The sequence below is a fragment of the Sarcophilus harrisii genome, chromosome 3, assembly GCF_902635505.1.
Source record: "Sarcophilus harrisii chromosome 3, mSarHar1.11, whole genome shotgun sequence".
In the NCBI taxonomy this organism is placed as follows: Eukaryota; Metazoa; Chordata; class Mammalia; order Dasyuromorphia; family Dasyuridae; genus Sarcophilus; species Sarcophilus harrisii.
In genome coordinates, this window is record NC_045428.1 from 3,542,303 (window position 1) to 3,568,739 (window position 26,437).

At 54.6% G+C, this 26,437-nt stretch overlaps 1 protein-coding gene across 1 annotated transcript in view; it reads right to left on the reverse strand.

Moving 5' to 3' along the window:
- The window catches only part of OPA1 (OPA1 mitochondrial dynamin like GTPase), a 52,057-nt gene extending 26,571 nt beyond the window's left edge, over nt 1–25,486 (reverse strand). The window contains exons 1-15 of the mRNA XM_031961104.1: nt 25,185–25,486; nt 21,786–22,104; nt 20,966–21,062; nt 20,114–20,221; nt 16,592–16,642; nt 15,894–15,958; nt 8,635–8,745; nt 5,512–5,565; nt 4,071–4,175; nt 3,665–3,751; nt 1,943–2,056; nt 1,027–1,107; nt 792–866; nt 619–690; nt 443–542 (exon numbers count right to left, since the gene is read on the reverse strand). Of these exons, the coding sequence (XP_031816964.1) occupies nt 443–542; nt 619–690; nt 792–866; nt 1,027–1,107; nt 1,943–2,056; nt 3,665–3,751; nt 4,071–4,175; nt 5,512–5,565; nt 8,635–8,745; nt 15,894–15,958; nt 16,592–16,642; nt 20,114–20,221; nt 20,966–21,062; nt 21,786–22,104; nt 25,185–25,216 (1,471 nt within the window). The 5' untranslated portion in view covers nt 25,217–25,486. The remainder of the gene's footprint in view (nt 1–442; nt 543–618; nt 691–791; nt 867–1,026; nt 1,108–1,942; nt 2,057–3,664; nt 3,752–4,070; nt 4,176–5,511; nt 5,566–8,634; nt 8,746–15,893; nt 15,959–16,591; nt 16,643–20,113; nt 20,222–20,965; nt 21,063–21,785; nt 22,105–25,184) is intronic.
- Between the last annotated feature and the right edge of the window lie 951 nt (nt 25,487–26,437).

Below are 26,437 nucleotides of genomic sequence, written 5' to 3' on the forward strand. Positions count from 1 at the left end.
GCCCCCACTCCATGCAGCCCCTTCCCCCACTCCTTGCTCCATGTATCCCCAGGCCAGGCCAGCCAAGCTCTTCCCCTAGTCTCCTCACACTAGGGATGGAGCCATCAAGGCCATGGTGAGGACACGGGGCTCGGCTGAGCTTGGCGGGGCCCGTCCCCTCTCCCTGAGGAGACGTCCTGGCCCATTCTCCAGCGCTCCCAGACTAAGGCTGAGCCTGGGCAAAGGCTCCGTCTCAGACGCAGCGTCACCGTCCCCATTTGTCAGACCACCCTCTAGACCACTTCGCACAAAGGGGAGCAGGTCCCGCTCTTTTGGCAGGTTTGTGTCTGGCCATGAGGGCCGGGCCCCTTCCTCGAGTCTCTTGTCGAGTGCCCTTGAGGAGCCTGGGGGCCCGCGGACAGCCCCAAGAAGGGGAGGCCGGATCTGGGAGCCCCGGCTTTACCCTGGATGCAGAGGATGATGGCGTTGGGGTTCTGCATGTAGGCTTTGCTGATGCTGAAGATGGTCTCCTTGGTGTCTGGAGCCATGCCCGACGTCACCGTCTGCAGGAAAGCCAGAGGTGAGCCATCTTTTCCAAACCAGAACCAGAACCGCCTTCCCCAGCTAGAGCATACTCACGTTAATGACCCCAGGCAGGTCCACCAGGACCATCCTCTGCAGGCCGGGCCCTTTGACGTTCAGAGAGATGGTCTGCACAAGGACACCAGAATCAGTCACTTTCCTGCTGCCGACCAGGAGCGGCCATGCTCCCAGACCCCGGGGGCCAGCCTGGCACCCCCGCACCCCCTTACCTCGGGGCTCACGGTGTAGCCTTCCTTCACGTTTTTCCTCATCCGGAGCTCGATCTCTCGTCTTAAGGCTGCGAGCTGTTGGGCCGAGAACACAACCAGAGTGAGACGGGCCCCCGATGGCCCTTCCCATACCCCTCCCATGGTCTCGGGCACCGTCCCACCCCACAGCCCGGCTCATGGGCCGCACTGAGCGACCTGCTACAAGCCGAGGACGGTGTCTCAATTTCCCACTTACATCTTCCTCTTTGGTCAGGTCAAACTCCCGAGAGCTGTCCTTAAACAGGGCCACGTGGTGAGGGCCTTCGCTGAGCGTCACCTGAAAGGTCACCAGGGTCAAGTCCACGCCCCTCTGTCCCGGCAGCCCCCCCCACGGAGCTCCTCCCCAGGTTTTACTCCCACTTCACAAGGACAGACCCCGGCGTCCCGGCCTAGACCAGGAGCTCCCGGAGGTTCGGGGCCGTCCCTGCCTTTGTGCTTGTTCCCGGGGCTTAGCCCAGGGCCTGGCCCACAGCAGGTGCTTCATCAAAGCTTCTGGATGGACTCGGGAAGAAAACCCTGCCCGAGACCTGGTGCAGCTGGACACTTCCCTGCCCGGCCTGAAAGCCATCCCTGAGGGTGGGAGGCCAGGTGCCCCAGGGTGACTCACTCTACTTGGGGAAGAGGATGTGCATGAGGCCCCTGGTACGATTGGGGGCGGGAGCTGTCACCACACTGGGCCACTCAGTAGCTAAGGGAGTGTCCATAGGGCCAGCTTCATGCAATGGTCATTTAGGCCAAGGCCCTCAGTCATTTATGAGCCCCAGTCACAATGACTCAGCTCCTGGACCAAGGAGGTGGCCATGGACAAGACACACCTGGGGTGACCTGGGGAAGGGCCCCCAGGAGGCAGAAGTGGGAGGGGAGCGGGGAGACCCTGAAGTGTGCTGGGGCAACCACATGGAAGAGGTCTGAGGCAGGGGGGGAGACACAGAAAGGCCACTGAAGCTTCTCTCAGAGGCCACGAGGACCTGCCAGAGGGGCCGAGCCAGGAGGAGGGGCCGGGCCCAGCGTGGCTGGAACCTCCACGGTCCCTCTGTACAGCACCCAGGTTTGAATCAAATCTGACTGTTCCGGAGCGGGCCAAGGTGGGAGAGTTTGGCCACGAGCCCTACCTTTACGGGGGAGCGGGTCATCATCTCGCCGGAGCCACGAGGGAATATCCGTGCTTGGGCGATCATCTCCAGGACGCTGGTCTTCCCGGCGCTCTGGTCCCCCACCACGACAACCTGGCACAAGATCAAATCCCCCATGACTCTTCTCTCCCTAAGTGGACCTGAGGCCCCTGAAGTTTGCACTCAAAACTCTTGAGGTACGGCAGGGGAACGGGTCACTCTGGAGCCCTGATGCATGCTGGTGGGGGGTCTGCCCCCAGGAGCAGGCACACGACTGCAGCCGACTTTCTCTGAACTCTCCACTGAGGGGGGGATAGGGCAGGGGTCGGCTCTGTGGGAAGTGCTTCCAGGGATCCCAGGGAGGGCCGGCCTGCCCCGAGTGTGGACCTTCAGAGACAGAAGGCAGATGGCCAAGGGACGGCTGATCATCGGCCCTCCCGGGACAACCCCCAAAGGGCGGGGATTGGGAAGCCAGCAGCATCCAAGAAAGGTTATCTTAAAATAGGGCGCGTCAGTCTCTTTGTCAATCACTCAGGAGAAGTTTCTGCTCTGAATGCAATTTGTTCTTAATGGGAGGCACAATTACCAAGCTACATTTCACTCAGCGAGGATTTAACTCGGCCCCTTAAGCACAGGGAAGGACCAGGGACACCGGAAAATATCTTCTCATCCAGATCAGGGATGTTTTTAGACTCTGCTCAATCGAGTCACCAAGTTGAGGCTGCCCCAGACTCATCAAATACAGCGAGTCCGTTTGCATGGCCCAACATCTGCTTGTGAACGCAACTGAAACACCAAGGGCTAATGATGTGAAATGTCTGGAGAACAGCCCTGCCATCCTCTGGGGATAGCGGCTCGGACATGAGTGAATTTTCCGAGACCTGAAGCTTTAGAAACTCTTGTTTCCCATTGTCCCATGTCCTATTTCTGGAAATAAATCTTCCTACAATGCACCTGGAGCACCTGCCCTCTCAGAGATCAGCGAGCATCATTTAGCATTCAGGCCCTCAGGGAACGAGGCGAGCTCCTCTCAGCCCCAGAGGGATGGGGCCCAGCACCGCCAGGCAGAAAAACCTTGGAGGTGGTGGTGGTGGTGGGGTTCTAGCTTTTCTGACTCCTTGTCCACTAGACACACCATCCCTTTTTGCTGCTATCAGGGGTCAGCCTCTAGGGCACACCCCCTGCCTATCCTCGGGATTCTTTGAGAGCCTCACAATCACAAAGTGTGTGAGATCTGTCTCAAACCAGGCCAGAAGCAGTTCCAGGAGGAACAGACGCTACAGAAAGAGCCCAAGGGTCCCAAGTCCATGTACCTGGCTCACAGAAGCCCTTTCTTGCTAGCTCCGGCCCTCAGCTCATTAGCTCAAGCTACCAAGTAAACATCCTCCCGATAATGAGGGGCCCACAGACCAAAGACTGAAAGAATCGATTCTGCGGCAGCCGCACAAACCATTCACCAAATGGGCGTAAACCTGGCCTTCTTGTCAGCGCTGTTTCAAGACGGACATTTTTCTTCCATTGAAGAGGGACAGACATTGAGCTGAGGGATTCTTTCACTCCCAGGCCTGGTGGGCGGGGGGATTTTACGGGGGCATTTGCTTTTTTGGAAGATCAAACAGGAAGTGCCAATAAGGCGATTAAATCTAGCCACTGAACAAAGAGCTCTGTAAAATGGCCCAGTGCGTTTTAGCCAAGGTGCCAAGCGCCTCTGCTTTTACTCACCCGGGGTAGATGATCTTGGGTGTTGTAACTGGCATCGTAGTCCGAAAGAACGTCCAGGACTTCAGAATACATGTCAATGAGAGATTTCTTTAAAAACAAATGCTATTGTCAGTGAGGAATACTAACCAGTTGAGCCACATCCTGCCTTCCATCCCATAAAACACCAAGGAGTTTGTGGACAAAATGGCAAAGAGCCGCCCAGCAGTCCAAGGGAGTCCCAGACACCACTCACCCCGACCCAGCCAGAGCTCCCCGGCTTTCATGTTCAATGCTCCGAGTCAAAAACTACATTGATATAACAAATGCTTTCCTTGGGTGCCCAAAAGCAAAACCACCAAGTAGAGTGCCCCGCCAGAGTCGGCACAAGGGGAGGGCGAGGGGACCGAGAACCTGGGGCTGACGGTACCTTCAGGTTTCTGTGATGGATCCCTTTGTCATCTCTTTGCAACACTAATTTTCTCAGTTCTTTGTTCTCTTTCTCCAAACGCTCCAAGATTCTCTGATATTTCAGCTACAAAAAAATAAGAGATGTCGATAAGGGAGACAAAAAGCAGTATTGAATGAATGTGACCAACCTGCCCCCAAATGAAGTCTTGCTTTTAATGGTGCTATTTTGAAATAATTAATATGCTTTGGGGAAGAGTTCTCCTAGTTGTTAAGGTTGCGAAGGTCACAGCAAGCCCAGAAAAGCCCATCACATCACCTGATACTCCAAGGTGAGAAATGCTTTGCATTAAAAAAAATCAGAATGGAATAAACCATAATAAAATACAATAAATGACAAAACATAATAAAATAAAAAGGGCCTCCGCCCAGTAAGAAGCACTCACACCATTCTGCGGAGACCATGAAGCTGCACTGACCCCTCCCGCAGCTTGGCACAGGGACTGACTGCCCAAAGTCAGCAAGGAGGCAACACTGGCTGCCGAGACTCCCTTTGGCTGTGGTCCAGGGGTCACCAAGACTCCCCAGAGTTCCAGCCCCACCCAGAGAGGCTGAGCCACTTGGGACCTTTAGGGAGGCTCCTTTGGTCACTGAGTGACTCAAAACTCACTTCCCTCCAGCTCCTCTTCCCAAGAATTCTGGCTGGTCCTTTGTTCAATAGAAGGCTCAACTAAATGTCAAAATAAATTCTCCCCTGGAAATCACCCCTGACGATGGGGAGAAGAGACCCCAGGGGCGCTGGCTTTCCCAAGGAGTTCTCCCCAGTCCTGCACCCCTTCAATAGCGCCCTGGGACAGTAGGTTGGAGGGCTGCCCTGCCAGCCCCACTGGCTCCCAGCAGCTGGTCCTTCCTGGGAGGCCCGGCTCTTGTGGTCTGTGGGAGGGTCCTCGGCCTTTCCCACCCGCTCATACAGTAAATATTGGCAAGGCTCCGGTCCCGGGCCTCAGACCACTCACCCTAGTAGTGAGCTATTCAAAAAATTGCGAATGGAAGAAAAATGATTTTGGTCGGGCTGGAGGCTTTTTCCCAGGCGGAGCAGCTGTGCAAAAATGATGCCATTCTCTCGAGTCAAGCAACATTGCCAAAGGGGAAGGCTATGAGCACCTTCGGCTTTCCCCAGAGCACGTTGGGAATTCGAGCTTCAGGTTCGTTTTCTACGCTACTGCTGGTGATGTGCACAGACAAGGTCCTTCCCAACCAGGCCCTATGGCTTAGCTTGATTCCCTCATCTTTAGACAGGCTTCTGGTGGGCTTTCTGGAGCTCAGGAGCCTTGAAGTGAGGGGGGGGGGGGCAGAACTGGTACCCAGCTTCCCCTCTCCCCGCTTCTGTCCAGCCCACCCCTCAGTGTCCCTGCTGGTCAGCAGGACCACAGGATGACCCTGGGGCTGGGGGCACAGCTCACCTGAGTTCGCAGGAGTTCTTCTTGAAGCTGCTCCACCTTCTCCTTGTCTGTCACCTAAAATCACATAAACATCCATTTGACTCTTTTCGGGAACCAGATGGGGAAGAAGTGAATACAGGTTAGAGTAGTTCCAAAAATGCGACCCAAAGCTAACTGTCGTGTTCACCCGGAGAGCCCTGAGCAAAGGGGAAGGCGAATCCCTCAGGCCCGGGCCGTGCGGGCATCCCGTTCTGCGGCACCAGGGATGGGCCCGAAGAGTTTCCTTCCCTGGCTGAGGCCTTTGTGATGCCTCAGAGCAGAATGAGGTCCAAGCATTAGCCAGATGACCCAGAGGGGAGTGACTGAAATATGAAGCGCACATCCTGGCAGGGTGCCCCTTGTGAGATCAAGGGGCATGGAATGCCAAAACAGAGGGGAGCGCCCCAGTCCTCCACATTGCCCCAAAAGCCCTTTGGAACAAGGATGACCAGCGTCAGCCAGAGAGACTCCAAAGTGATAAGATGATGTCCTGTTTGCAGTGTGGACACCATGGAACCCTGGCCCAGGATGCCCTCTCACCTGGCCTGTCTGGCCCTGGCCCAGGGTGCCCCCTTGCTGTCCTAAGCAACCACCCCCAAGTCCCTCTGGGTCCTCTGCCCTGGGGCAGGCAAGCTGGGCTGGTGCCCTCCAGGTCTCTCCTCTCCCTAACCAGGAAGTGGGATGCTGACAACCTACAAAGGTTCCCAAGATTTCTCCCCATTTCCAAAGGCATGTTAGTGGTGCGACATCTGTAGACACAAGACAGGCAGGATGTAGGAAAGGGTTAAAAACACATGGGGGAGCAAAGAAGCCTGGCGAAGATGACAGCCTGGGGGGCCTGGGAGGCTGAGGGGGCCACGAACTACCCTGCTGCTGTCTCGGTGTGCTCGTGAGGACCTCGAGTTAACGACCCCTGCTATTGGCTGTCCTGGGTGCAAGTCTACACTGAGCGGACTTCCTGCCCATCTCTCACCAGTGGAGGGCCCCTGGTAAGGTTTGAGGTCTCTTACAACTCTAGGCCTCTTCAGGGGGTCACAGCCACTCTCTAGCCTTCCTTCCAGAAGCAACATGGTATACAGTGGCCAGTCAGAAGACCCTCCCCCCTTCCTAGCAGTGGAACCCCAGCCAAGGGCCTGAGCTCTTTGAAAGGACATATGCCCACAGTTAAGGCTGCATTCCAGGGGTGTCCACGGGGCGTCCATGGGGCTCCTGTTACAGGCAAAGCCCTGTAAGGGCCTCCAGAATATAGCCCCCTAACTCCAGGCCACCCTCCCTGCCCTTCTGGGGGAAAACGAGGCACCCACATGAGGTGGTCCTGTTGCCTAAAGTCACTCCACAGCTCACTTTGTACACTAGGGGTCCTTCTTGGGTAAGGGCTTCATAAAGCCAAAGGTCATCTGGTAAAAGGGGAGGGGCTTCCTCTTGGGTAAAATGGCAGGTCTGGGCTGGCACATGGTGGGGAGGAGGCAAACCTGCCATCCCAAATCCAAAAATATCCTTCCAGAAGACAAACTAGCCCTGGGCTGGCCTGGTTCCCCAAGGTTTTCAACAGTCCCAAGGCTGTGGAGATCATGGCTAAAGCCAAGAGGGAGCTTCCCTGGGCCCTCCCCAAAGGTCCCTGTGCTCGGTCCTTCCTCCTATCAGAGCCCTGCTGTCCCCTCAAAGCAAACAGGAAATAGATCTGTCTGTAAAAGGAGTCTCTTCACCTCAGAACCAGGGGGCTCCTCACCCCAACTGCTGCGGCCTCTCCGGTTGGGGCTGCATTCAGCCCACCGAGCCCCAAAGGGCCCCACCAGCCCGGCCCACTCCTTTCACACAGAGCTACCCGTTCCTGCCTCCCCGCAGGACGCCCAGGACGGGCTCCCAATGGACTGTCCAGGCTAGGCCAGGATTAAGTCTCATCTTGGAGTTCTAGACAGTAAGATGAGGTTAGTAGCTACGTGACAATCTGCTGCTTGCCTCCTCACACTTAAGAGACACGGCCACTAGGCTACCGCTGTATGAAATGGAAAAAAAAAGGCTTTTTATTCCCAGAATCCCTAAGAATCACCAAAATCTAATGGTATCACTGCACACCCCCTCAACTCTGGGATATTTTTACTTTCTTATAGGAGGAAAATAGAATCCTCTCTCCATTCAGAGGCAAGACTGGCCAAACCATGAGAAAAATTCAAAACAAAACAAAAAGCACAGTAACAGCAGCAACAAAAATCATTTGGAGGTAAAGGGATACTCAGGACCCCCGCCTGTACAAATGCACTAACCCCTGGTCTTTCCTTCTTTGCGTGTTAGCTCTCAGCAGCCGCCCCTTTGAGTTTGTTATCCAAAGGAGGGCACCCTGTCCTTGATGCAGGGGCATCTCAAAGGCACAATGGGAGACCTGGCAGCCACCTGCTTAAAACAGGCCCTTTCTCTGGATCTACAGAAAAAGCAAGACCCTTCTCGTGAGCAGAAAACTAAAGGAACGTGGAACCGGCCTGTGTTTTGGCCACATTTCTCCACTTCTTGTATCCACCCCAACTGAGCCTGCATTTCTAGAACTGATTCCACAGCCTTTGAACTGAGAAAAGTCGGGGACTTGGAGGAGAGAAATCAAACAAGAAGATACTCTCAAGCATTTCTTTACACGAATGGGACAGCCAACAGTCACGGTTTGGTCTCCCAAAGCTAGAACCCAGGGGAGACTCGTTTTGCTGGATGCGGGAACTCAGAAGGAAACACCCCACTTTTGTGAGGACCTTGCCGACCCAGATTTAACTGGGCTCTTGGTTCACCGTCCCCCTGTGCCTTTTATCTGTGCCAGGAACAACAGCCTGCTCAGATACTGATAATGAATCCTGCCACATGGCCCAAGTGAAATCACAAAGTCCATTTTACAAGAGGAATCTGCCCCAGAGTCCAGGAGGGGGACCTCACAGCGGGGCCACGTCATGTTGGGGCACCTGACGGGCCCTACGTGCAAACTCAAAAGAGCTGCGTGACCCGGTACGGCCAGCTCTGGTCTCCACCACCTTCCATCGCGGGGTATCCCCTTCTGCTAGCGGGGCCCTGGGGTGGACTGCCCGATTAGTAGGAACACAACACGTAGCCCCCTGAGACCATCACCTTGCGCTTCTGCTGGGAATAGCCTGTGTTAAACTGGCCAGCTGCTCTGCGGGCTTCCTCTTCATGCTCTTGGATTTGCTGCTGTAAGATAATGAGCTCACCAAGCAGACCCTGCCACACGTTTACATGAGAAGGGGAAAATTGGGGAGGAGAACAATGTTAAACCAAAGGGCACAACAAAGACAGATGAGATGGGAAGGAATGGAGCAAAAACGGACACCGACCAGGGCCCTGGACAGGGGAGGCGGGGGTGGAGCTCCATTTCTCCCCTGGCAACATCAGAGAAAATGAATGGATGAAAGGGATTAGGTGCAAATAAAATGGAAACAAAACGATATTTGACTCATCCTGAACATTCCCATAAGGCCTTCTGTATTATCTCCACATGGGGCAATCTTGATGGGCCAGCCCAGACCGCTGGGCTCCTGGGAGGGCGAGCCCTCAGCCCAGGCTCCTAGTCTATAGGAGAAGGACTAGGCAGACCGTCTCTGATAACTCGGCGGGAGGCCCCGCCCTGGCCATCGGTCAACACCCGTCTCATCGTCCAGGAGAATGACGCCGGGGGGGAGGGGGAGGAAGGGTCAGTGCTTATGTGCTTTTGACAATTGTGGGCTTTCTAACACAATAAATCTGCAAAATGGTTTTTCCCATTTCCTTCATTCTTTCTGCTCACAGAAAGTGTTTAGGTCAAAAAAAAAAAAAATCCATTTGAGATTCTGCTAACAATCAGTTAATTAAAAGACAGCCAGCTAGGCAGAGATATATGAGTAATAAGGGAAGGGGGGGGGTGAAGGAGAAGGAAGGGGAAGAAAAGGAGGAGGGAAGGGGGGAAAGAAGAAGGGAGGGAGAGAGAGATGAGGGAGGAGAGGACAATGGATAGGAAGGGAAAAAAGGAGAGGGAAGGAAAGAAGGGAGAGGGGAGGGATGGATGAGTGATGGATGAAGGGGAGGAAGAACGAGGGAAGAAGAATGACAAAAGAAGGGAAGGAGGCAGGGAGAAAACAAAGGAGAAAGGGAAGCTCTGTGTGGCAGAATCCTGGGTTCAGCCCTCGCTCCTGCCACACCAGATGATGGGGCCAGGGCAAATTAACTGTAATAGTGTAGGTGAGAAGCAGATTAATGATCGGTATCAGTGGAGGGAACTTCCATGTTAGAAATTCCCTATAGAAGTCCAGATCCAAAAAGGGAAATCGAGACAAAATTAAGCTGTCTGTACATATAAAAATTATTGAATTTAGTATTTTAAAATTGAACAAACTTTTTTTTCCTCAATATACAAAGTGACTGGTATCACTGGATACTTTTAACTAGTATTTTGAGACTCTGAGAGCCCTAGTCAATTTCCAAAGCACATGTGGGGGGGAAGGACCACCAAATTTAACTTCAAAAGCACATTTATTTAGACATTAAAGCAAAAAATGGAAAAGAAGAGATGTTGGGCCTGCATGTGAAATGCTCTTTTCTTAATGAGTCAACAAGTCCAAGGACAATGCTTTGGAGGAAATGGGGAGAAAATCAAAATGGACACTCAATGGAAATAAGCCTGGGCCCATCTCACCACTCAGAAATTCAAATATAGCAGAGTCTTGATGACTAAGGGAATTATTTCATCAGCATGAGGAGAACAATGTACTCAGTGTTCATTTAAACGCCCATCAGCGTGCATCTCAACAATTATGAGAATCATTTAAATTCGACTAAGAATTTGAAAAAATATCTGAGTTTTCCAAATAATGGGGAAAGTATAAAAGCATTCACATAACACTTGGTCTTCCATACCAGCACCACACAATTATAAGGAGCTTTGAACTTTCTGAAAAGAAAATGTATAACAAGCATTTCAAAGTAATGATTAAAACTACTAAATACTTCCGGACGCTTGCTCAAAAGTTTTACCTTAACTTACCTTAACTTATATGCAATTAAAACAAAAATAAAAACAAAACCTCCTTCACCTCTACAGAATATGAAAACAAAGCTCTATTATTTTCTAAGAGGAACAGTTTTGCTTTTTAACTACGTATTTTAAATACAGGAAACAGCAGCCACCTGAAGGACTTTTTAAACTCTAAATTATAATTGGTAGATAATTATTTGTAGGAGCCACTTAAAATTGTAGCAATTACTTCCAATTTCAAAACCGCATATTTCACTAATAAAATATTATCAACTAATTGTGAGTTTAACAACATACCTTTGAAAGTCAGTGGTGGAGGACAAGGCCTCCAGGACAAAGGCTACTGATGATTCACTGGCCCTTTCTCTTCTTACCTGCCCCCGAGTGCTGGCTCCATCATACCACTGTCTGCCCCAACCATAACAGACTGTTCAACTTGGGGGATTCACTGGCTTTGGGAACCTCACCGACTTTGTCAGGGGCTGTGACATGCCATCGGTGCTTCCGACAAAGTACAAGCATCTGTCTACGCCTGGGAAAGCATCTTTCTAATCTCCTGACATGGGCTGCATTACGTGCTTTTGGGCTTCTAAGGAAGCTCCCCAACCCAAGGGTGTGAAGCAGTGAAAGAACGAGGCCACAAAGAACTCTAGTCCTCCTCCTAGGGCTTCTGTTTTCCTTCCAAGACTGTCAATGGAGAAAGCTGAAATAAATAGTCTTACTTCCTAAAAAGTTGGGGAGAAAATAAGAATTAGGTACAAAACAAAAGGCCTACACTACATTATTTTAGTCTAAGTATTCTTTTTAAAAATATATCTATATATTTATTATAATCATGTTATTAATAATTGTTTTTATTTTACATCAAGGCACTTCAGGAATCACCATGTAGGCTTTCCCTTTGCCCATCTCACTCCACACTAAGATAACCAATCAATTAATTAATTAAAGCTGGCTCCTGTAGCGGTGCAATTAATCGAATACTGTTTTTGTTCAGCATGTGTTATTTTTAAATTAAGGTGATTTCTCCACTTTAGTAGATAAAATTCTACTCTAAAATACAGAATGATTTGCCAATCTTCTGGTGATACCCAAAGCCTCCAAATCAAACCCAGGCAAGCTTTTGATTAAAAAGGTGATTCAAAGGGTTATTACAAAGGGCAAAGAAATGTGATTTCCCACAAAGTACTGATTAATTCCAGGAATAAATTTTTAAAAGTAAATAAACAAAAAAAATCAAGGCAAAGCATTGAGGATAAACAGTACCCAAGAATCCCCCTCCCTAAACACTCTGAAAAACTTCCAGGACTGATGTCCCCAGATGCTGTCACTGAAGAGGGCCAGGCCTTCGACCACTTTTCTCCTTTCTTCAGACAAGAAAACAGGCGACAGCCTCAGAAACCTAAACCCCAAACTGAAAAGTCTCCTGAAACCCCATTTAAGGAACTATCTGTTGGACTCCCTCCAAGGCCCCTGCAGCTTCTCTCACAAAGCAGAGGGGGCTCACACCCTTGCACAGCTCCCACTCAACTTGGGGAGCACTTGTGGTGTGATGAAATTGTTCTTAGGTCCTCCCTTTGCCTCTCTCCCGATTTCAGCCATCTTTGCTACCTGTGCCAAACAGAGCGAACCGAATCCATCAACCCTGAGCCCCAAGGATGGTGCTCATGTGCCCCAGGCTCTCCTCTCTCAATCCCTTCGACCAGTACTCATGGATCACGACCAGGAAATCCTTTTCCATCCCAGCTGCCCGCTGCCTTCTGATGCGCTGCAGCTGGTCAGTGAGCCCCACCCAAGGGTGACCAGGGCCCTGGACAGCACTGAGTACATTAACGTCCCTGGGCTACATCCCCAGCGGGACAAGCTCTCGGCCCTACAAAGGTGAGGGCTTCCTGGGACAGCCCTCTGCCGGGACAGAGGCGCTGAGTGATGTTCGGTCCTGGCTAAAATGAATCCCGTGCCCCCAGCTCCTCGCCCAGGGGCTCTGCTATGGCCTCAGCGGCCAGACAACAGGGCGAGTGTTCAGAGTGAAAGGACCACCTTTACACATCTGGGGTCACAATGGACTTCCTGGGGCATCAGCCGGTCAGAAGGCTGCTCACAGACTGGCCCAAAGCCATTCTTTCTGGCCATCTTCTTCTCACAGGACAAAGCTCTGACAAATCTCACAGAGGTCACAATCGTAGACAAGCAGGTCAGCCACAAAACGCAGCCCTCCACGAGGCTGGCAGCTGTTTCCTGTCCACGCCACCTTGCGACTGCTCCTGCCAACTTCCCCCCTGGGACTCGTGGGATACCAGCTGCCCGACTGACCTTTGGCCCTTGCATTGGGGGCCTCCCCCACACCAGTCCCTCTTCTGGCCTTCCCACTCAGGGTTCAGCGGACAGTGTTCAGGGTCCAGAAGGCAGCAGAGGGCAAAGAGGCTGCCGCCTCCATGACCTATGGTGTCTGTGGGATGCTTAGTCCAGAGAAATTTGGGGAATGAGAGCTCTATCCTGTGGGATGCCAAAGGCCACGTCTGTGAGGTACCAAAAGTTGCGTCTGTGGGATACCAAAGGCTGCGTCCATGGGGTACCAAAGGCTGTGTCCGTGAGGAACAGAGGAGCTCGGCCCAGCCGGGAGGAGGGCTAGGAAAAGCTTGAGCGAGAACGTGGCCAGAGGAGGACAAGCTGCCTCGTGAAAGGCCTGAGGTCTCCAAGCAGAGCCGAGGCCACACCTGGGGGGTACATCCTGACTCAAATTCCTCTCCTGCACGGACTGGGCCGGGATCTGGCTTAGAACTGCAACTTTGGGTTCTTTCGCTCAGCAGAGTACACAGCATGAGGGACGGCATCAACGGCAGCGGTGTTCTGGTGCTCACAGTGGCCCATGGGGACACCAGGGGCCGCACAGCAGGAGGAAGGAAGCGCTTTCTGCAGGGCCCCCATGGGCTGGCCCGAGCTTAGTACAAATGGTCTCTTTTGACCAATAAACAATCAGCTGAATCTTAAGGGAGATGAAGTGTCATTTCTGTCAGGTGGGAACTGCCCCAATCCACTGGACCACAAGCAGCAGTGATGAAAATGAGGGGAAATTTGCCCCGATCGCCCCGGGAACGACATTCTCCTTCCCATCTTCTTCTCAGACCCCATGCCCAGATGGTGGGGCTGTGCCCGACGATCACACAAAACCAGATGGGTCCTTGGGCCTAGCAATACCAGTGCTTGGTCTTTATGGCCCGAGCTGGATGCTGTCGGCTGTACCCCCAAGCCCATCAGGGAGAATGGGGGAGAGAGGGCAGACGGGCAGCAGCTCACCAGCTGTGGCTCGGGGTACCGTGGCTACTCACTGGCTGGGAAGGAAGCTTCGCTCCTCTTCCTCAAAAGACCTCACAGGTGTTTCTTTTGCACCCAAGACAGCGCCAAGCCCTGACCCTGCAGAATGATCCGAGGAGCGGCCCCGGCCCTACAAACCTCAGCCTCTCTGGCTCTGTGAAGGAGGTCCAGCACCCACAGAACATGGGCACAGCCTCCTGAAAGCCAGAGACAGCTGCCTCTGCAGGGCCCCTGGGTTCCGGGGGCCTCCTCCAACAACTGCTCACTGTGCCCAGGGCTTCTGGCCGGGATCCCAGCAGGCTTGGCTCGTAGTTCTGCTGACATCTGCACTCTGTAAGTGCTTGGTGGGCCCTCGAGGAGCCTCCAACGTGGTCGGTTCGAGGACGAATGCTTATCTGCAGATTGTCCAGAGCCGCTCTTTTAGCAGATGCTGGTCGTTTTAGCAGGTCCCAGGTCTTGCCTTCCTTCCCGGCCATTCCTTCTTGTGGATTCTACTTCTGGCTGAGGCCCCGTGGGTGCAGGAGGCAATCAGGCCAGGGTCAGACATATGAGCGAAGTCAGATGGCTGCCAGATCTCACTCTGCACTCACCGGCTTGCTGCTCTGCCCGGTCCTATCTTCTGGGCCGTTTCAGACCAGTCAGGGCCACTAACACCTCAATCTTACAATCATAGGCACCCATTACATAATCCTCCAGGGGATTGTCCAGTGCTTTCTGTGCTATGAACAGAATTGCCTGAATAATGAAGACCACTGGCGGGGGCCCAGAAATCTCTGGTCAATAGAGACTTTGTGCCCAAACATGATTCACTGTCACACGGGGTAACCTGCAATGAAGTATCTTCATGTCTAAAACTAATTGTCATAAAAAGATGGGGAAATTTGTGAAGCATTTTGTGGACGTGTCATAATTAAATAAAAATTTTATGCCAACAAAATGCATTTTAATAAAGAACTAATTTGAAATAAGTAAGGAGGCAAAACACCACATGTAACTAAAGCAAGAAACATGCCTCCCCACCGTTGCCTCTGACCTGAGCTGCCATCTCCCTTCTGTGCTGTGTTCCTGTTCCCTCCTCCCAGAACGTCTCACTGAGCCCAGAGCGCATGAACAGATCTCTACCCAAGTCAAGAGTTTGCCACCAACTTCAGCCCCCCAAACAGGAGGGCAACTCATCTACCCGATTCTAGACCCTGAAGGGAACTGAGGTACAAGGATTCTGGGCAAGATGTCCTTTAGGTTCCCAAGGATAAGGGATGCAAATCAAAGATGGTGGACAGCTGCTGCCTGCACAGCCCAACATGAGCCCTGAAATCTTGGGGCCTCAGCTCCCCGGGACACCCTTCTTAGAGCCTTACAGCTCCACCTGTCTGATTGCCATTTCCCTCCTCCACAGTCCAGATAATCATAACACATGTGCCTTCCAGTACTGTCTAAAACCAAACTGAAAGGGAGTGAAAGACGAGGAGGAACAAAAACCTCTCCTCTGAACTTCTGCTTTCCCAAACTGAAAGCCCGCGGGGCATCGCCATCACACAGGAGATCCCACTTTCCCTCCCCTGTGATTAATACCAGGAACCTTTCAAAAATGCTGCACTGAAATATTTCACTGCAAAAAGAAAATAACAAATATCTAATTTTTAAATAAAAAGCTATTCATTCAAAACCTATTTCCAAAAAAATGTCTTTCATGGAAATCTTTAACATGAACATTTTGCCCCCAAAGGAAAATGTCTGCAGGCTTTTGGATCTACTTTTGAGCTCACAAGAGGCAGGGCAGGCAGGCCCTGGCCCTCTCCAGTTTAATGAATGCCAACCGAAACAAGGGGAGGCATTTCCCCATCCAGAATTCCCATGCCCATGAACCCACGTCCTTCCCAAAACACAAAAGACACCTGAGTCATGACACTGGCACTAATCCTCCAGAAGGACATCTCAAAGAGCAGCTGCCTGGGGGAGTCTTTCTCAGCAGGTGGCTTGTTACCAGGGGAGCGCTCCTGTGCCCTCCCAAGCACCCACACAGACAGGGCTTTCTTTTCCCTCTTACCTTTTTAAACTGCCTGTCGCTTTCGGACGCGTCTGTGGCTCGAAACGCCGTTTCTCCCGAGGTCCCTGGAAGACAAGCACGTACACCTGTGACCCCTCCGCAACCCGCTCCCAAACCCAGACCTCGTCTGGAAGTTAGTCCGAGAGCAACTTATCATCCGGGCTAAAAGCAGTCGATGCCCTGCCCGAGATTGTTCCGTTTTCTCAGGAAAAATGCCCAGCCAATTACTCAGAGATGCAAAGTGACCTCAGCACTTTGAGAAAACATGGCAAGTCATTCCAACAGAGAATAAACAAGTAACCTTGAGTTAGGCTCACTGCTGGTAACATGGGCAGTTCTGCCAGCGTAAGAACAGATATTGCTATAAAAAATGACAGAGGGCAAAGGCCAAATTTTAAATGCCAGCCACAACAAAGCAGACGAGACGCCCCCAAATTACTTTTCACATTGATACGGAGAGCTCTGTGGAGGATGCTTGGGCCAAGCAAAGGATTGGGGAAATAGTTTACTATCGAGGCACATAATTAAGAATTTGTTCTCCCACGAGGGAACGACTTCGCCGTCACCAAGTTTGCCGGAGACAATTCTGGGTTCCGGAATCGAGGAGGATTATCAGAGCAGCACTCCCAGTTTGATTTGTAATTAGTGTGTCAGAAACACGGAGAAGCACGAAGGTCAGCAGAGCGCTTTGTACACACCTAACAACAGAAGGTCAGAAGCTCCTACGACTTCACTAACCCATTTGTCACCTGTGAAAAGTCAGCAAAAGGGGAAACGAAAAATAACGTGAAATGAACGTGGACACGGGGAGCCGAGCTCCTGGCCAAGCTCTCACCCTCCGCTGGCCTCAGTTTCCCTCTCTGTAAAGAGACACGGCTCAGATGGTTGTTGTGACGGTCACCACGGCCGCCCTTACAAAGCACCGAGGACAGGGCCTGCACGTAACGGGTGCTTACTGATACCGCTTTCTTCTTTCTCCCCCAAGCTCTTCCCCCAACGCGTACTTTACTGTGGAAGGCTTCTGGAAAACCAGCCCATGAGTCTGACTCCGCGTGGGGGATGACTAAACAAAGAGCTAGTAAGCTGGGCCAAGTTTACTTGTACAAAAAGTTTAAAAAACTGCTCTGGCCAACGCATGGCATTTTTGATTACTTGGAAAGTTACAGAATTTTACTGAACAATCTCCCCAAATCGTCTCAGAGCAAACGAACAACAGGTATTGCCAAATTCTTCATCATTCTCAGTTTTTCTTTCTGTGATTTTTCTTTGGGGGGAAAAAAAGTCTAGAGAAATGCAACTTTAACCAGCTCTTCTATCTATGAGGAACGAATATTAGGGCCTAAATACAAAGTACCCTAAAAATAGACGAGAGAGGCAAGATCTTGATCAAAATCTCCTGGAGAAAAACTTAGAAGTTCAGGCCTGATTCTGTGATGTGTGTGTCTGTTTTGTAAATGATGATACAAAGTTTACTTCAGATAGAAATGAACCTTATATAATCAGGAAAATCTTTTAAGAGAATAAGAAAAATCTGTCTGATTTGTTTATGCTTTGTGCTAAACCATGGCTAACAGGTTTTCACCTAAGCCTTTTCTTTTGTCATAGTCAACCAAAAGAAACAAACTATAAAAATAATTAACTTTCAAAAAAGGCTTAAAAGACAACAAATATCTAATTTTTTCTCCATTTTCATTGGAAATCAATGAGAAGACAGATACAGAAATGAAAACTAAGATTACCCCTCCCCCACCAAAAAAGATTAGAAACCAAGTTTTGTGAAAAACCAAAAACAGAATAATCAAAGTTTCTTCCATTTCTAAATTATAGTTTGAGATAGCTTTATAAAGTATTTTGATGAGTTTATGGGTACTACCACACTGTAGATTTAATGAAAACAACAATAACAACAGCAAAAAAAAAATCACAGATCAGTTATTCTTTAACGGGACCTTTTAAATGATTAAGGATTGATTTAAAGCTAAAGTCTGCATTGGAAGAACTGTTTCATCACAGCTATGACATGTTTAGGAGGGATTTAGTGAAATACGAATTCACGGAAGTATTAAAATAAAACCTTAAGAAATGTTATAGGAGAAATTCGCTTAAAATCTTTGTGAGCTCAAATAGTTCTACAACTCAGAATTTAAAAAAGAAAACCCATTTGCTAAGTCTAGAGAAGTGTCAGCTACCTAATCTCTTAAGTCTGAAGTTCGGGGGTATCAATATGTGAAACTGATTTTAATTTTAATGTAGAATAAAGGGATACTTAAAAAACTATTTAAAGTTGGGATAAGTTTGTTGCAGGAAGGAATATTTATTAGTAGAAGGCAAATTTTAGACTATCTTCAGCAAAGAGTAAATGTGGTTAGAACTGCAGTTTATTTAACCTGTTGTTTGCCGCTTTTAAACAAGCAACCTGAGGACACCAAGCAAATCCTGACATGGGACTCTGACTAAAGATAAATCCCAAAGTGCTCCAAAAAAAAAAGAGAGATCACACTCCCCATCAGACATAAAATATTAAATGAAATTATGAGATCTGTAAAAATAACCAAAAGTCCTTAAATTTCCCACATTTTAAAGGACACATCAAACATAATGGCTTATTAAATGCTATTGTAAAAATCTCAAAAAAAGAAATAAACCAATCCCACCCCCCCACCCTCCCCAAACAACAACTGCTTCCGGTTCTAGCCTGGAACTGACACGAAGCTAGAAATGTATTTTTCTCTTAATGTAAAATGTCCCTATTTTGTTTCTATGAAACAATTGTTATCACCAGGGAAGGTTATCAATATAAAATCTTTATTTCAAAAGTTAATACTGGAGGTATCTGAGCTATTACAACAAGATACAGGTATAAGGTTTGAGCTATTTAGTCTAAAATTTTAGACCTCCCTAAAATTAATGGAAGATCTATTTTGTCAGAGATTTTTAACAGAAAAGAGGGCCTCTGCAAGTGACCTGAACTGGCAAAGTTAATCCTCTGAAGCCCCAGTTCTTCCAGTATTCCTAAGAGAGATCTCCAGAGGACCCAAGGACTGCATTCGAGGCCTTGCAACACTATAATAGAGTAGCTCTTTGTTAAACTGTCTTTTCCACAAACACACACAGGACAGACAATGCTTGTGTTGCTGTGCTAGATCAAATGCCCTATGGGCCCCCAATTTCTGTACCTTATAGGGCACGTTTGACCAGGATCCCTCTCTCCTCTCTCTCGTGGGTTAGTGAGTCACCTCAGACATTCATTGTGTATTTAGGATATGATGAGCTAATATTGGATCCAATGAAACCCAATCAGTATGTTGTAAGCTGTTTCTCTAATGTCACCCTTGTGCCTCTCAGTACCTTACCCACGGAGGACCGCCCTCCATGCATTTAGATTGTAATGATCCATAGAAAGACTGGGGTCTTCCTGTAGAATGAAGCGGGAAATTGTGAGACCCCTCCTCTATTCCAGTCAGTATTAATCAATTTGATAGAAGCATATCCAAGTTCTGTCCATAAGACCCAGAGCTGTGAGCTGCAGATTCTAAGTAACTATAATAAGTTAACCACAGGCCCTCCACCCTCGTTCTGCCTTGTCATGGTGACCAAGCCCAGCGGGGCAGAGATCACAACTACGTGGAAAATCCCAAAATATTTCTGTACCTCCGGACCAATCCCTTGTTCTAAAGGTGCAGGTGACCAGCTTGGGACCACTCAGGTCACTGATAGCCTGAACCACTTCCTCCTGCCCGACCTTAGGGGAGGTTGTGTGGAGATATTCCTGGGTCCCTGAAACATGTTACTGTGCTTATTTTAACTTATGTATCACATGATTATCACATGACTGTCTGCTCTGGGATGCACAGGGCTTGGGAAGGAGGAGGCACCTCAGATCGTGAGGAAGCTCTGAGGTTCCCTCCACTACAGGGGATCATGGACCCTTTTATAAAATGGCGTTTGCTCAGAGCTCTGTCTCAGTCTCTTTTACTGTAGTGGGATAATTTTAATCCCTACATTTTGAATTAACAATTAAAGACAAAGAAAAAACCTCAAGAGCATATTCTGGCTAACCCTGCCCTGTTTAGCTCTGATTCTTTTCAAAGATCAGCCGGCCGGCTTCCCTATGCCCGTTAATCTGAGGAGAAAGTTTTAAGTCCCCTTTTGGAGCAGTGGCTCGGCCCTGGAGTCCATTCTCCTCCCAAGGTGTGACCTTAGGCATGTGCAAACCTCACCTGTGGAGAAGAAGTCCTTGAGCAGGCTGAAGCTTCCTGCCAGCTTGTCCAGGTCTGGAATCAGCTTTGCCAAGGCCTCTGAATCTGGAAGGGCCTTACTGAGCTTCTCTGGAGAAGTGGAAAGAGGAAGCCTGTCAGGGACGGCCCAGAGATAGTGCTCGCCTCTGACCAGGGCCGTGGCTGCTCCCTCCAGCCCCCAGCAAAGGGAACAAGAACCAGACTTGGACCTGCACATGGGGCAGCGCCTCCATGTAACTGTTGGAAGACAGGAGGAAGAAAAGAGCTAGAGTATCAAAGGTAGGAAGGAATGGCTTAGAGCAACAGCCATCAAAAACATCTGCTATTGCCCGAAAACCAGAGCAACCGATGGAAAAGAGAAGGAGCAACTCACCAAAGGAAGCTTAAATATCATCGTACACTCCTGAAATCACTGGAATCAAATGGGTCTTTCGTGTGTGTGTGTGTGCGTGACACAGAGACAGACAGAGAGGAGAAAGACAGAAAGACAGAGAGAATGCTGGGAGTGGAGCTTGCTAAGCCCTCGGGAAGCCTCGGCTGGGTCTATGGCACAGGGGTCTGTGTGAGGAGGGGGTGTCCCGAGAAAAGGCCACGTGCAGACTGACACCTGAAGCACAACACTGTCCTGAGCACAGGAAGCACACACATTCTCTGAGTGTCATTAGTCACTGGAAAGGAAGGAGCGGCCACTTCCGGCCCCCCATTTAAATAGCACCAAAACCAAGCAAAGCTCAAGCCTGGCCTCCGGCCATCGCACCCCTGGGACCTCTGCGGCCCAACCACCCCCGGTCAGGTCCCGTGAGGTCTGAGTGGGGGCGGGGCGAGGGCACCCACCCAGGTCGATGTACTCGTCCAGCTGCCACACAAAGTCAGGCACGATCCACTTGTAGTCGCTGAGGTCGGGCATCATGTCCTTCCACTGGTCGAAGGTCTAGAAGACAAAAGGCCCCTTCAGTGAGACCGGGCGTCCCCCCGAGGCTTGAGCGCGCACTGGCTCCCCGACAGAGCGAGTCTGAGCTCTCGGTGTGAACAGGGATCTCACAAGTTCTCCCAGGAACAAGGACGCATTCCCCCACCCCTCCTCCCACCCCCGGGGGGTGGACGTCCATCTCGAGAGCCGAGTTCGGATCCCAACCAGCCGCCCGGCCAATGCCTCCTTCCCCAGGACGGCGAGAGCCAAGTGTCTGGCTGGCATCCGACCTAGGCCTGAGATTCTAGAATTTCCGTGAACTGCCCGAAATCCCCCCTTGTGCTCAGCCCTGGGAAGAAGCTTGAAGGCCACCCCAGGCCTGGACAGTGCGACCGAGAGCCTCTCCACGAGCACGGGTGGGGGTGGGGGGAGAGCCCTGTGCCCGGGGCAGGAAGGCTGGGTACAAGCCCTGACTGAGCAAGGCCCTGCACCTGCACAACGGGGCACCCAGAGCGGCCCCCACGGGATCGGGACCATCTGTGCCCGCCTCTGCCAAGCGTTTGACAGCCTGGGGACATCCCTCAGAATGGCTGCTGGGAGCCACGTGCCGGGCACTCTGGGGGCGGGGTCGGAGCTCCCACCTTTGTACTCCAACTAACTGGGCCCCATCTCAGAGAAAACAAGCTCGGGACCCAAGGCGGGGCGTCCCCCGAGGCAGCCGTTGGGCCCGGCCGCCCCCCTCACCTTCTTGGCTGTGTAGCCGCCGCCCACCGCCGACCCCAGGAGCAGGTAGCGGAGCCGCAGGAGCCTGGCCGCCAGGCGGGCCGGCCAGAAGTGCCTCCGCGACTGGTAGCTGGGCTTGGCCGGAGAGAGCTTCCATCTTCGGAGCGGGAGGTGGCTGAGGGAGGAGAAGGACTGACAGGAGCCCTGGAGCTGGGCCCGCAGAGGCCTCGCCATGGGGGGGCGCGGGTGGTGGAGGCTCCGGGACACGAGGCGCGGCCTCGGCAGGGAGAGCGCGCCTCTGACGGCGCAGCCAGCGCTCAGCAGGCTCCGGCAGGCCTCACTGAAAACAAGGGGGAGCAGAGGGTTAAACGGGGGCCCCAGCCAAGACTTCCTCTGCCCGAGAACGGCAGTGACAGCTGGAGGCAGTGCCCGCAGCCCATACTCGGCAAGCTCTGACCGGACCCTGAAGGGCAAGGAGAAGCTGGGGGGCAGGAAGTCCCGACTCTGGGGCCACAGGGCCCGACCCTCCCCTGGCACAGCGCGGTCCTCCCCTGGCACAGCGTGGTCCTCCCCCGGCAGAGCCCGGTCCTCCCACGGCAGCGCCCGGTCCTCCTCCAGCAGAGCCCGATCCTCCCCTGGCACAGCGCGGTCCTCCCCTGGCAGAGCCCAGCCCCATCCTGACAGAGCCCGGTCCTCCCCTGGCACAGCGCGGTCCTCTCCTGGCAGAGCCCAGCCCCATCCTGACAGAGCCCGGTCCTCCCCCGGCAGAGCCCGGTCCTCCCACGGCAGTGCCCGGTCCTCCTCCAGCAAAGCCCGATCCTCCTCCAGCAGAGCCCGATCCTCCTCCAGCAGAGCGCGGTCCTCCCCCGGCACAACCCAATCCTCCCACGGCAGCGCCCGGTCCTCCTCCGGCAGAGTGTGATCCTCCCCCGGCAGTGCCCAGTCCTCCCCCGGCCCAGCCGCTGCCTCCTCTAGGACTCGGCCTCCTCACAAACTTCCCTCACAGAGGCCCGGCCCCGGCGTGGATGGGCGACCTTGATTCTTTGTGACCTTGACATAAAACCTGGTGTTTGGGCCGGTTCGGACCCTCGCTAGCCAGCCCGCCGCGCCCTGGTGCCCCTGCTGGCTCCCAACAGAGCCGGGCTTTGCTGGTGAGGGAGTGCCCCGCCCCCGCCGCTCTGGGGGGACCTTCCCCCGGCCCTTGGCTGGGTGACACCCGGAGACTGCAGGCCCCGGGTCCGCGCTCGGAGAAGAGGGAGCCGGCCGCGGCTCTGCCCCGGGCAGCCCTGCCCCTCGGCCAGTCTCGGCTCCCAACGGGCTGCACGGCGCCCTCGGCCACCCCTCCTACAAACTCTGAGCACAGAAGCTGAGCGTTTCCCCTTTGGGCCCCGGCATGAAGCGTCTCGGCCCCGGCGGGAGCCTTACGGCGCTGCTGCCTCGACAGGATGGAAACGGCTGTAGGGGGAGGGTAGCGTCCGAACCACAGCTGGACTCTGTCACTAAATTACTGCCCCCGTTATCTCCCTGGCCCGTCCTCAACAGCCCCGTGCACAATCTGTTGCATTTCTACGCCTCTCTCCCACTGCAGCGGCAAACAGCCGGCCTTTCCTTCCGGTCCAGACACCGGGCTCCGGCGCTCCGGGCTCCCTGCGCAGGGCCAGCTGTGCTCCAGGATCCCCATGGATGGTGCTCCGGGCTCCCCTGAGGGGCTGATGGTGCTCCGGGCTCCCCGCGCAGGGCCAGCTGTGCTCCAGGATCCCCATGGATGGTGCTCCAGGCTCCCCTGAGGGGCTGATGGTGCTCCGGGCTCCCTGCGCAGGGCCAGCTGTGCTCCAGGATCCCCATGGATGGTGCTCCGGGCTCCCCTGAGGGGCTGATGGTGCTCCGGGCTCCCCGCGCAGGGCCAGCTGTGCTCCAGGATCCCCATGGATGGTGCTCCAGGCTCCCCATGGATGGTGCTCCAGGCTCCCCTGAGGGGCTGATGGTGCTCCGGGCTCCCTGCGCAGGGCCAGCTGTGCTCCAGGATCCCCATGGATGGTGCTCCGGGCTCCCCTGAGGGGCTGATGGTGCTCCGGGCTCCCCGGTCCCTGAGCCGTGCAGAGCGATCCGGGCTCCCCACGGCCGGCACAGCCCTCTCGGATCTTCCCCCACCAAGGCCCCGCGAGCCGGGCCGGTGACCAGTGACAGCATCAGGCGGGGCCCTGGCCCCAGAGCCGGCGCCCCACGGGGGCTGCAGCCTCAAGGTCCGACAGGGAATTTCTCCCCCTGCCGATGCAAACTCCTCTCCTCGGATCCAGCGGCGGCTCCGCCCCAGGACCTCGGCCCTCTCCCATGGGGCTCCTCTGGGGCCCATCCCGGGTCCCCTTCCCCGAGCAGCCCCCTCTGCCCGAGCGCCCGCGCCGGGGGAGGCGGAGGAGGGAGGGTCGCCCCGCACACGGACGCCGGCTGCGAGCCCCGCTAGGTGCCCCCTTGTGGGCGCTGAGCTAAGAGGGCGACGCCCCCGTCCCAGGCCGGAGAGGGAGCCTGGGGGCGGGGCCGCCTGTGAGACAGGATCCCCTGGGGGAGGGGCAGGGGGCCCCAGACCCTGAGACAACCTGCCCGGCGGGGGCTGTGGCCCCCCAGACCCTAACAAAGGCCCCGCCCGGTGCACCCGAAAAGCAGGAGGGGGGATCTCCCGGGAAACGGCCCCGGCGGGGAGGGGCCAGGGCGGAGGCCGCGCCCCCGCGGCAGGAGCGCGCACTGTTCCCCCGGGCCGGGCCACAGAGAGAGCCGGCAGCATTGCACTGTAGGGGAGGCCCCGCCTTCCGAGCCCCGCGCGGGGGAGCCCCCAAAGCTCTGGCGGCCCCGGCCGGGGAGGAAGGGGCGGGCCCACGGCGCCCCCCAGCGGAGGGGCTGACCCAGGTCCTGCAGGACGGGTCCCCTCCCCCAGGGCGTCTCTGCCACAGAGCACCCGCTAAGCCCGGCCCGGCTGTGAGGGACGCTCCTGGAACACCTGCTGCGGGGAGGCCGCACCGGGCGGGACGCAGCCCCGGGGCCTGGAGGAGCCGCCCCCCTCCCGGCGGGACAGGAGCAAGGCCCTCACGCAGGGACCCCCAGCAGGGCACAAAGGCGCATAACCCCCGGCCGCAGCGGCCCTGCCGAGGAGGCTGCGCTCTCAGAGCCGCGGCCGCTGAGAAGGGCCCGCCCCGAGCCCGAAGCTGACCCGCCCGGGGAAGGGTCCGGAAGCAGCGCCGCCCGCAAGGTGAAGGGTCGGCTCCCGCACGCCCCGCCCCCCTCCCGGGCCCGCACACAGCGCAGTGGGGAGGAGGGGACTAAGGGAGGGCGGAACGGGAGGCGGGGCCCGCGCGGCGGGGGCGCTGGAGGCTCACCAGGCCCCCGGCTCCGGCGCTGCCCCCCCCCCCGGGCCTCCCCCCGGCTCACCAGGCCTCGGCGGCGCGGCGCGCCCGCCACATGTCGCCTCCGGGAGAGGCCTCCGGCCGCTGCCTGCTCCTCCTCCGCGGGCTCCGGCCCCTCCTGCTCCTTCTGCTCCGCGGGCGTCAGCGGCGGCTGGCCCAGGCCAAGGGGGGAGCGCGCAGCGACGGCAAGGACATCCAGCGGCAGCCGCGGCTGGGAGAGCGGCCTCCGCTTCCGGGGGCCCGGCCGGCTTCCGTAGCGCGTCCGGCGTGGAAAAAGCGTCCCCCCGGGCGCCGGGGCCGGAGATGCAAACGTTCCGGGCGCGCCGCTGAGCGCATGCGCCCTCAGGAGAGCTAGAACGGAAGCGTGCCGAGCGCACGCGCTCGGTTGTGGGAGCAGGGGGCGGGGCTCGGCAACCGCAGGACATGCGCACACTCTGAACCCGAGTTGTAGCGCCGGCCCTCCAGGGGCTGAGAGAGGCGGCGTGGGGCGGAAGGACACGATGTGTCCCGTTAGAAAAGTGTACGCTTTTTATGTGAGAGGTGTTTCACTCTACAAGAACCTTTCCGCCAGATGCACTTATTAATACATGCGCACGCATGCACAGCAGACGCCCCAGGCAGAGCGCAGGCGCACGCGCGGACGTGCAGCTTGTACTTTTTTGTTTGCGGTCTCAGGCCCCGCTTCCCCTTGCTACTTTCCTCCCTCCCGCTGCGGGGCAAGCTCGGTGTGACCGCGTCCGTGTGTCCGTGCGCGCCTCCGGGCCCGCGCCTCCCGCACGCGGTCCCACCCGCGGCGGCCCTTGCGGCCGGTCCCGGAGGCCGGGAAAACCTTCCTGCGGGCGGGCCCCTGGGGCTGGGGCGCCCTCGCCCGAGGCTCTGCGTGTCCGGAGAGCCCGATGGGGCCGCGATCTTTTCTCTCGGTGACGGATCCTCAGCAAGCTTCCCGGCTCTGCGCAGAGCTTAGGGAGCCGCCGGTGGCCTGGGCCGGGCCTGCGGGAGGGCTCTGGGCCGGGAGGGCTCTGCCGGGAGGGCCTGCCGGGGAGGGCTATGCCGGGGGGGCTTGGGGGGGGCCTGCCGGGGAGGGCTCTGCCGGGGGCGGGCCTGCGGGGCCCTGCCGGGGAGGGCCTGCGGGGGCGGGCTTCCGGGGGCGGGCCTGCGGGGAGGCCTGCGGGGAGGGCTGCCGGGGGCGGGCCTGCCGGGGAGGGCTCTTGCGGGGCGGCCTGCGGGCCTGCCGGGGAGGCTCTGGGGGCTCTGCGGGCGGGCCTGCCGGGCTCTCCG